General features: G+C 43.6%; 1 protein-coding gene across 6 annotated transcripts in view; it reads right to left on the reverse strand.

Annotated features, from left to right (window-relative positions):
- Window positions 1-10,929, reverse strand: part of CAV1 (caveolin 1) — a 33,688-nt gene extending 22,759 nt beyond the window's left edge. Inside the window, exons 1-2 of one of the 6 annotated variants that reach the window (XM_077338445.1) lie at window positions 10,681-10,929; window positions 8,823-8,987 (exon numbers count right to left, since the gene is read on the reverse strand). In XM_077338445.1, the coding sequence (XP_077194560.1) occupies window positions 8,823-8,987; window positions 10,681-10,710 (195 nt within the window). In that variant the 5' untranslated portion in view covers window positions 10,711-10,929. Of the gene's footprint in view, window positions 1-8,822; window positions 8,988-9,431; window positions 9,577-9,800; window positions 10,289-10,322; window positions 10,453-10,680 lie in introns of those variants that run through there. The other 5 variants (XM_077338448.1, XM_077338451.1, XM_077338446.1 and 2 more) reach the window with 5 other exon arrangements.
- Between the last annotated feature and the right edge of the window lie 708 nt (window positions 10,930-11,637).

Genomic DNA, 11,637 nt, shown 5'->3' on the forward strand with positions numbered 1-11,637 from the left:
AAACCGGTACACAAGAGTTCAATTATGTTAGGGGAAAAACCCTGAAGCATGAACAAAATGAACCTTTCATCTGAATAAACTCAATTACTAGTTAACCACCAAGATTCTCACAAATGTATTTTTTAGTTTTAATGTCCAAAATATTCTCTGTAATCGGAAGAAAGGTAATGAATGCCTACTTCCTACATATTCCCCATAGAAGAATTCTTGACGCTGAGCAAGAAAAAAAATTGGCATTTTTATATGCAAGTGTACCAGGGTAAAACAAGCAAACCACAACATGGAATCTGGATGGCCTCTGAAACAATTAGCTCATCACCATCTGTTTAGCTAACTTTTGGGATGGATTACACACAAGAGGGCTAAAGACAAACAACAACAACACATCCCACTCTGCTGCCCAAAATGACCCTCAATCCTATTTTTTAGCCATTTCTGGGATAGGTAGGAACATGTTTATGGAACAGAACTTTCAAAAAAGCCAATTACCTTTTCCACTAACAAGTGCAGGAGACATTCTGAAGCAAAAAAGTAGCTGGGATTGAGAGCGAAGCACCTCCTCCACCTGATTCTCCCTCCTGCTAACTCTTGAAGTAGATTCTGGGTTTTTGTTGTTTTTTTGTTTTAAAGAAAACCGATATAACATTACACACCAAACCGCCCAAGTTTGGCCTTAATTTTGAATCAGCTCTTAATTCTTGATCAGTTGCTCAGAAATAAGCACTGGCAGAAATAACAGCTAAGATCATACTGGATTCCTTGTTCACAAATCACGAAAGATGGCAAACTATCATAAGTCTGTTGTTTACTGCCAGTACAGAAACACTTTTTTTGTCCCCCCCCCAATGGCTTATTATAGTTATTTTAATGCATACCTAAACTGATATTTTGGCTTGGGAACCCTGTATGTTTTTAGGACTGTTAGATAATGATTTTTTTAAAAAAATAGAAATTCCAGATTCACATAAATGTGTAAATAGAATACTCTGAAGACAGTATACCTGGTGGGAGGGTAAGAGTTTGTTAATCTTCAAGCCAAGAATCTGAAACATGTTCAACCCTGATGCGAGTTAAATGCCAGCTAACTGACAGAACTGCTTAAGTGGATGACTGCAATTACTAACTGCACTTGTGGAATGGCTTGATGCTTTCGATCAGTCAAGTAGAAGTATAAAAACCTATCAGGATCTTGCAGCCCCACACTGGAAGTGAAAGCCTGATTTCAGCAGAGATTTACTTCCTTGCACAGAACTGAAGCCTTTGTTTTTGTTTTTAAAAGAAACAGAATCAAAGTTCAGTGCAAAACTGTGGGCTACCCTGTGTAGGAGTTGCCTGAGAGAACACATACAACGGCCCCTTTCTCTCCACCCCACCCTCTTAGGAGGCAAGTATAATCTAGCTGGCTGAGATCAGGGATACCAAAAAGCATAGACCAGTTAGCTGTGTCCCTGGCAGTATTTACTGATTCCGAAAGGCCATGTGTGGGAGTAGGGAGAGGCTGAACTTGTAGAAGAAACAAGAAACACTGGAAAAATGTTAAAAGCATTGAAAGGCCCAAAACATCGATGTATACATTTCTGCATGAACTCCAGAGATGTCAGTTGACTTTTTGTACGTGTAAGGATGTTTATGCTTTGAAGCAGATTCTTTCAGCAACAAGAAACTCTTAGGAGAGTTTCATTCCTCTTTTTTACAGTCTTGGCTCAGTCATGTTGTGATCAGATAGGGGTGGAATGGAATGACAGTAAAAGATGCTTTGGGTAAATAAAATAACTACAGAGAAAGATAGAATGAAGTAACAAGCACTACCTAAATCAATCCATTTCCCACCCGAGTCATGTTCTGAGTTGACTGTTAGAAAAATAAGGTGATCAACAGTCAATCTCACCCGGCATTCTGCTTGCAACAGTGGCCAGCCAGATGTCTGTAACTTTTAACTGGGGTACAGTCTCCATTGTTGTCCCTCTTCAACATCCTGCATCTTTGGATCTGGAGATTTCATATAGCTAATAGCTGTTGATGGGCATGCAGTCTGTTACTTTTTTTTTGTCATCTTGAGACATGTGTAACAAAACCTCTAATTATCATTTCTCCAAGGGAAATGCAGCTTCATGAAAGGTGATTTTCAGGACAAAAATAGCAAGGGCTTGACTGTACAATCATAGTTGTATCCTTGCTGGCCTACTGAATTTAATTGCCTTAGAATGGTATACTCTGCAAAGGATTGCAAAGTCTCCTTGCATCTTCTGCTACTCCTTGTCCACCAATCAATTTTCTCCCCTCCCAAGTTTTGTTAAGGTTGATGTCTTACCTAAAGAGTGGATCCATATGTGACATGTTCCAGATGGAGAGGTCTACGCAACTCAAGAGCTCAACCATGCTTCTCTTATTTTGTAGTTTTAAGGGCATGTCTGTGTGAAATCTTACCACACTCATCTGTACTTGAACAGTAAGTAAGAAGTGCGGCAAGCAGTATCAAGTATGTGCAAACCTTACAACGGAAAATAAATGAAACTTGTGAACAAGGAAACCAAAGTTCTGTGACACAGTTTCTCCATTTTACTCAGGAATTTAATTTGTCTGCATGGGATGTTTTTTACTTCTACTAGTGATTTTAACTTGCCATGGCCTTTGGCTAGAGGGATGAAGTCTGATTGGCTGACTGACTGACATTACATTCTGCTTCTTTGAGCTGTGGTGAAAGAATGGAGCACTGCAGGCCAGTGATGCTCAACCATGTATTGCCTACTTGTCCAAGTGGCAAAAATTACCCAACTTTGTGATCCAGTTCACTGGCACTCTGCAATGCTTGCTACAACTTGAAGTATTATTTATTTGGTACTTTGGAAAACTATGCAGCAACTCTTCTTGTACATGGGGAATTTTTATAAGTTGTGAGTGGCCTTTGAAACAAATACTGAACCCATTCGGAACAGATTCCTTGTCTCTTGCCAGATCATTTGTCTTCTATGGCTGCTTTAGCTTTTATGTGATTAGGTAGGTGTTAGATTGGAGTGACAAGAAATGCAAGCTGGAGAAAATAGCTAAAATGTTCTAAACTCTGGGACTGGAGGTGGATCTCAAATATTCAACAGTCAGCAGGACTGCAACACATGCAATCCTCTGGCATCTAACAAGCTTTAATTTTATGATCTTGAGTTGCACCATATATTTAATTAATCCAGAAACATTACTACTCTCAGACATCAGAAGAGCCCTTTCACTCATTATACATCAAAGCATGGAAAAGTCTCTCTTTTTATCATTGTTTGAATGACAATGCCATTTTAAAAGACACATGAAAATGCACATTTAGAGAAGCCATTCTATTAGCATTACCAGCATTAAAGTCACTCCCCAGTGGCTCCTCCCATGGAGGCAAGAATGTCATTTTCTTTGGGCACCTCACAGAGAAAGATTTGTCAGGCATCAAACCTGTGATGCATGGGGTCTTAAATCCACTGGTGACAACTACTGACAGATAAAATGATGCTGTCTCAGGCTGAATGGGGAAACTGCAGCTTGATGGCTCTCCATGAAGTCCCTGTTTTATAGCTCAGGCACAGAAGATGAGTCATGTGTTTGTGAGATGCACATTACATTTTTGTTGATAACACATGGCTTTCTTTTGCCATAGTCTTTGGTTACAGGGATAAAGTTTGATTGATTTACTGGCATTACATTCTGCTTCTTTTAGTCGTGGAGAGAAAATGGAGCTTTGTTTTACAAACAATTAACGGGACTAATCAGCTCAAAATACCCCCACCTATCTGTCATACTATATTCTATCTTGCCTTTACTATGAGTCTCCGGGTAGCTTATATGGTTATTCACTTCCTCACTTACCCTCCCAGGTAAATTCTAGCCTGGCGTAAATCCTGACTTTCAAGTTTTCCTAGATCTAATGGGCTTTAACAACAGGAGACTTCACTTGAATATTAGGAAAAACTACCTAACTGTAAGAGCAGTTTAACATTGGAGCCATTGACATAGTGGAGGAGGGCTGTGTCTCAGTGGAGGTTTTCAAGCACAGGATGTATAGCAGTTTATCAGGGCTGTTTTATGCTGGGCTTCTTGTACTGTATAGATCTAAATGCCTTAGAAGGCCCCTTCTAACTCTATGGTTCTTTATGTTCAGTGATTTTCTCTCCGGAAGGGGGAAGATATAGTATTTCTGTTTTCATTCTGAAATGGTACAGTCCTGGACTAGCATTTCTGGCATTGTTTGTGCAGACAAATCTTCAGTTTGTACTAGAAATCAGCACAGAAAGTTAGTGCGATTCCTTAATCTCATGAATTTGAAATTTCCTGTTAATGTTACACTTTGGTGGCATTTCCATCTGATACCTGCCATTTGGCCCTGACCCAAATAAAAAATGCATAAGGCAAAAATGCCTATTTGCCTTCTTCATGTTAGGAAACGTATTGTTACTTTCCTACAGCAGCACACTGAATACAGATCTGCAGAAGAAAATGCTGCATGTAATATCAAAACAACACTAAACATGATTCAGGAGGATATAATATTCTTATAGTGTGTATATGACAAAAAAAGTCATTCTTGAGTGTCCCATTTCCTTGGAGACACAATGATGTATTGCCATCTTTGGTATTTCTTTTGGAGGGAGGTTTGCTGCCCTTCCCCACAAAGCAAAAGGCCTACTTTCCCCAGGAGAATCCATCTTTCCCTGTTGAGTAATCTTATCTGGAGCTATCTAGATTCCACTGAGCTTTGGACATATGATTAATCCTCAGAAGGTTTTGTTGCTTTGGAAACTGCTAAAGAGTGAGCAAGAAAATATGCTCTTCTGAGCTCCCTGAACAATCCTCTTACCATGCCCATCTTCTCTTCCCTATTTTATACACACACAAAAATAATGTAAAGTTTATCTAAGCAGCATTCACATGCCATGATCCGAATGTTCCTTCTACAAACTTCTGCCAACATGGTTGAGGGGCAATCAGTTCCGTACAACTTTACTCAGCAGTAAGTCTGTTTAACTAGTGAAGCGAGTGCATAGGACTGCAGGGTATGGTTCAGCCATACCTGCTGTGGATCCTTAACACTGGCTCTTTGCCAGTGGAAAGGATAATGCTAGTTGACCTGGGTGGAAAGTCCTGAATATATGGTTCTGATTTGCCAAAGGGACTAAGAGATTTCTTGCCCCTCCCTCCCCTATTCTGTGACTGATGTGGGAAGAAATTTGCTGCTTCTCCCCATAGGAATCAGCTGCAGTGCTCAGGGAAAATACAGTATTTGCTGGTGTATAAGACTACTTTCCCCCCCTGAAAAACATGCCTCCAAGTGGGAGGGGGTCATCCTATACGCCGGGTGCACTTCATGTAACAAACTCAGTGGAAATGTTGGGGGTCGTCTTATACGCAGGCAAATACGGTAGTTGTATTTTAGAATGCTGGTGTGGACATTTGGATTGTTTCTGCCTATCAAAATTTCCCCACCAGCACTTCAGGGAGAAGGCTTCTACAATTAATCCCGATGAGCTAGTTTAGAAAAGTAGGCAGTATCTGATGTGGGAAAACCTTCACACATAACCTGTCTGTGTTCTGAGCTGTTGCATACCTGGAAAAATTACAATAATAGCAATAGTAATCCTTTGCTGTCCTTATGTCCAGTGCATCTACAAGGCAGCCAACAATACTAAATTCACAACAAAGCAAAAAGAAATATAAAAACCAGGGTTTTACATAAAGCTGTTTAAAAATTAAGAGACGCTTGTAAACATAACCAGCAGTAGTATATATTTGAAGATTTTCTACACCCCTGAAGGACTTTGGAAAAGACTAGCCCTAAGCTAGAACCTAGAGGTCACCAAAGAGTAGGCATGAGAAACTATAATCCAAGTTCTACCACAGGAAGGCCTTGTCAGAGTCCCCACAGTGTTGAAAGGTTTCTGAAGATGGCCCGAGTGGATAAGCTCTGAAGCAAGAGAAGTGTAAAGGCAAAACCAAAAATTTTGAATATCCAAGATCCTGTAAGATACACAATGCACTCAAGTACCAGTGCAAGTCCTTGCCATAGGAGACTGCCAGACTTCAAGCCTGTCTGAATAGCACAGTCTTCCAAATTCCAGATATGTGGGGGCTAGCTGTGATTAATCAATGCTGAAAGACTCATATTATGCGCAGAGAGACCACCTCTCCAAATATGTCCCCAGAAGAACCTTGCACTCGGCTAATGCAGACAAGCAGGTGGTCACCAGTCCCAAGGAGATTCAGCTGTCCTTAACCAGAGCCAGGGCCTTTTGGGACCTGGTTCCTGCCTGCTGTAACGACCTCCCGGAAAGCATGAGGGCCTTGTCAGAACTCACCGAGTTCTGCAGGGCCTATAAAACAGAGCTCTTCAACCAGGCCTATGTTGAGACCAGTTAACATCAGAAAACAGTTAACACTAAAACAGACTCCCTCCAGCATCACACCCTAGTCAAGGCCTAGAGCTTGGGCCTAGTCAAGGCCTAGAGCTTGGGTTTTTGACTTTTACATTTTGAAAACTTTTTACGTGATTTTATTACAATGGCTTGCATTATAATGTTTATGTCTGCCTTAGGCAGAGATGGCAAATTTAATGAAATTAAATAAATAAGATTTGGGGGGACACTCTTCTTTATCCCTATCCATTTGACTGGTTCTAAAATCTAGCATGAATAATAATGTCTAGAACTGATCCCACAGTTATCAAATTCAGCCATGGTACTCTGTGACTTTGGACAATCAGATATTGCAAATACACATCCTGTTGCTCATTTGCTTGTAAAAACTGCTTCATCCTTCTATGCTAATAGAACAAACTGATTTCCCCTAAAGTACTATAATAGAGCAACTGGGAGCTGTACCCTTCTGCTGCTTAACAGTGCAATCACAGGCAGAGTAACTTCAGGCTAGGTCTATGGAAATGGAGCAACTCTGCACAGGACTGCACTGTAGGCAACAGGGAACTGAAAATGGGTGGCTTTTTTTTGCAAATTCCAACGAGCCTAACCTATAATAATCTCTGGCCATCAAAGCAGCAACAGGATGCAGGTTCTGTCAAGAACAGATTACTTGATTTCCCTGACCAAAATGGGCCCTGACACCAATTTCCACTGGCCCAGATCTCCTGGAACAGCCAGGTTTGACATTTGCACCATCAACAAGAGATCCAGAAGGGCCCCATGCCAAGTCAGTTAATGGATTCTCCTCCCCTTCTTTTGGCATTTTTCAGTTGGAAAAAAAGATCTTTTGCCTCCTTTGCCTTCATTTGTGTGCTTCCAGCTCTGTGTATAAGCCAGAACTTAGAGCTGGAAACTCAAAACTATTCCATGGAAATCCAGGTCCACATAATGGAATTAGTGCAGGGTTTCTTCCCAGTTCATGAGCAGTGAGTTTATGTATTCAGTTAAGCCTTCCCTGCTTTCCTAAGTCTGTTACCCAATTAAAGAAATCATGCGGTCTGATCTTATGAACATTTACTTGGAAGAACGTTCCCTCCCAAGCATGTCAATGCATGCTTTCTTACCTTGTATCAATTTTAATTTCTTTATTAAGCCAACATATAATTTCTTTATTAAAACTGTCCAGAATGTGCATAGGAACAGACAACAGTCCAAAGGAAACTCAATAATCTACTTTTAAAAATAAGTTCTTGCAAACAACGGTCTAGGAGAAATATTTCCTCCTGGAAAAGGGGGCAAAGAATGCAGATTTTAAGATGGTGCTTAACACATGTGATTTTAATTATATATGGAAGGTTTTTAAACAATTAAGTTTTTTAAACTGCTGCTCAGTTAATTGGCTGGCACCTTTCTACTAATCAAAAGGTGGTAAGCATTGCAACCATATTCTTGTCACATTTTCTTTCATATTCCAAAGGAAGTACAGCCTCACCCCCACCCCAAAAAAAATCCTCTTGTCCTACCTCCTGAGGGCATCTTGATTGCATTTTTTCCTATTTAGTCAGACAATCTGCAGAAAGTTTTATTTCAGGACAATGAACTGCCAAGCAGTATTCCAGTTTATGGGAACATGCTTAAAGCAATGCTTCTATTGACTCCTTGGCACAACTGAAGGAGTTTTAATATGCAGTAATGTTAACCTTCATGCTTAGAAACCAACATATAATTGCTTAAAACAGCTTTCCCTGATGGAGGCCAAAAGAAACTGCTTTTGTGCCAGAACTGCTGCTCTTTTTCATTTGTGAATGTGGTAATTTTCATGACACGCTCCTGCTCACAACAAACTTGTGATGCTGGGTCATTTTCATTCCCCTTTCACAGGTGAGCAACTGATGTTAAGAAACACTAACTGGTCCATGGGCTTAATTCCAGGACAGAGTTAGGGGACACATCCTTCCAGATAAATAATTATCCAGTGGGCACAAGCCAATAGAGAACTTCAGGTCAAACAGCCCCAAACAGAAAACAAATAGGAAGAAATTTCATTCCTGTCACAGGATACACTTCCTTTCTGGGACTTTCTTGAGCATGCTGCTTCTTTGTTGGAAACTTGCCAGGATTCCCAGAGATAAATCACATGCCTCTAATCATATGCAAACTCATATGCTGCTTGTGCATTCCTTTACAAAATATACAGGACCGATAACAAGCATTCTAGTGGAGAGTGATGACTACTGGTTTAAAGAACCAGCCATTGGCAGACTCCTTGTCCTTACTATGTTGGTTTCCCAAAAGAAACTAACCCCCCAAGCCGCACCCCATACATACCCAGACGTTCTCCTACTTCTTTCCCCTTCCCTCACCACCTCATCTGGGGAGGCTACCCCAGATTCTGTGGGGGGGAGGGGGGGAGAGAATATGCAACTTCCCTACCTTGACCACATCGTCGTTGAGATGCTTGGGGTCTCGATCAACCAGGTCGATTTCCTTCGTGTGCACGTCGTGGATCTCCTTCTCGTTCATGTCATCTGCCATGGCCTTGTTGTTGGGCTTGTAGATGTTGCCTTGCTCTCTGATGGGCGCTGTGTACAAAAATCCCTAGAAAGGGAGGGGGGAGTGATCAGCCCGCTGCACTTTGCACGGCGCGGGGGGAGGGAGGGCCAGTGCCGCGTTTTCACAGCCTCATCGGATGTCCGCAGAGCGTCTGGAGTGGGCAGGAGCGCGTGCGGAGCCTTGGTCCAGGGAATGCCCCAAGGCTGGCTGTTTAAATGGATATTAAGTACCTACACCACACCCCTCGGGCCCAGGCGCGACTCCGACGCCAGCCGCCAGGGGTCCTCTCCGGGCGGGCGCAGCGCTCACAAAGAGCCAAGGGAAGAGCCAGCTCCCCAGCGGGCGAGGCGGTGTCCCCCTGCATCTGGCCGGCTGCTGGGAAACAGCAGCACCCGATCCCCCAAATCGCCTCGCCTCCAGGACCCTTTCCCTGGGAGAAACCGGAACACGACCCCGCTGTCTTCTTCCCACGCGTGTCGGAACGCTTACGCTACCCTTGGTCCGCAGCCCCAAACCTCAGCGCGTTTACTGGAAAGGAGTCCCACGCGGTTCAATAATCTCATGCAAGTAGACTTCCACACTTGTTTGCGGATCGCGCCCTTGAATCCCTGTTCGGAGGACAGTTCTCTGGCACCCTTGGTCCTCACCTCTCTGTTCCTTACTCAGAGATAGACTTGAGCAGTTTTGGGGAGAAAGGGCCTCTACAACACACCTGTGTAAGCGCTCCCAGAAGGCAAAGGAAATAATTATTTTTGCAGAACTAAACTATCCAAAGTTTTGCAAACGAGACGCGCTTCCCCCGCGGAGGGGAGGCGGTGTCTTCAGAAAAGCCTTGCATCCATCCTGGACATTACTTACTTCATTAGTGCCATCCTCAGGATCCCCAGTTTCTAACAAGGATTTGGATCCCGGTCAGCCATAGGGCTGCATTAAGCGGATGGGGGAAAGCTGCACTCTTCAGTCCCTCTTTAGCTCTACCGGGCGATGAAAAAGGCATTCGCTGAAAGGTCCATGAACGCCTCCTTGCAATGTCACCAATTCACAGCAATCCCCCGACCTCCCTAAGTTGTATCTTCCCATACACCTGAAACCCAATTAGTCGGCCTTAACCCGAGGGAGGTATAAAATACTAAACACTAAACACTTTGCTCTCCCTCGGCTGGGAGCAGACAGAACACCACGTTTGAAGCAAATGCCAGCTTCCTGGTACTCCCAGAGTATCCTTTACAAAAGATGCACTTTTACTTTTGGGATACTTTCTCTTGCTTTGTAAGAATTAAATTATCTCCCCTTTGGGAGGGTGGGGTAACGTGCTTGCATGCTTTTGCACAGATAGCAGGAAAACTGATCTGCAAAGCGACTCCCACCCCAAGCACTTACTCTAAAGTAGTCTCCCTGAAGGTCGGGTGGAATCTGCCTTGACTCCACTGAACGGCGTGGCGTGGACTAGAGTGCCGGGGGAGGAGGGGGGGAAGCTAGGCAAAAGGCGAGTCTTGGATGGGGGAGAAAACAAGTGCCCAAACCAGAAGATCAGATTACTTGCAACAACAGACCAATCACCCCAGATTGCCCTGCGAAAACAGTCTGTCTCCGACAGTTCTGCGGGGGGGAAAAAACTTTTCGCGAGGAAGAACAAGATAAGGGAAGAGCCAAGAGCACTCTCTGAGACGGCTGGAGCAGGTACGCGATGCCAGGAACGCAAAGCAGCTTAAAAAAAATGTGCAAAACAAAGTCCTACCTCTGAGTCTACGTATTTGCTCCCAGACATGCTGTCCTGGGCTCGCTGGAGGCTCTGTAGAGGGGTTCTCTGAAGCGGTGCTCTCAAGTATAATTTAAAGGATCCGAAGGAGGAAGATCCTGTACGGGGTTTTTTTCGTTTTGTTTTAAGAGAGCAGCCTAGTGGGAGGTTGCAGCGAGTTGCTCGGCTGGCTGGCTGCCAAGGGTTTGTTCTGATCGCTGTGGGCTTGGAGAAGAGAGCTGGTAGGTCTTTGGGCACATCCCCAAGATGCTGGGAAAGGGTGACTACACACCAGCAGAACGCACTCGGGCTATCCCAACTGCCCCCACCGCCCTTGAACATTTGAGGCCATGTTTTGCTTAGTCGCAGCAACCATAAAAGAACACACAGGCACGCATGCAGCGATCCAGACGACACGGTTGCCGTTCCGGGGGGGGGGGGTGGAGAGAGGAGAACTGCTTTCTTCAGTATTATTACGTCTCTGTTTTGCTTTCCAGGAAGGGTGAGTGCGTGTGTGTCTATGAGCTTCTGATTCAAACAAGAAGCTGTCAGTTGCCCCATTGGAATGGGAGTGGCGGGATATAAATCACATAATAAATAAAAAAAATAACGAAGTGCTCCCCTGCTTGCACTTGGAGACAAGAAGCACTGGGCGTGAGGCCATCCTAAAACAATGGTGAACAAGAAGGGTTGCCCCCGCCTTATACAATGGCTTCAACCCCCCCCCCCCCTTTGCTGTGGTAACTTGGATTTGTTGCTGGATGACAAGGAGGTGACTTCCCAAGCAGCCTCGTTTCCAAACTGCAAATATATTTTACAGCTGGGACCTCGTTTTTTGTCATTTGCCTCACACTGCTTTCGTGACAATGTTTTAAAGCATATTTGCACAATACTCTAAATTGAGTTTTTGAGATAAACAGCCTTCCCAGCATTAAGAACCTGTAGCTGGACCGGGGG

Source organism: Paroedura picta, chromosome 5, assembly GCF_049243985.1.
Source record: "Paroedura picta isolate Pp20150507F chromosome 5, Ppicta_v3.0, whole genome shotgun sequence".
NCBI lineage: Eukaryota > Metazoa > Chordata > Lepidosauria > Squamata > Gekkonidae > Paroedura > Paroedura picta.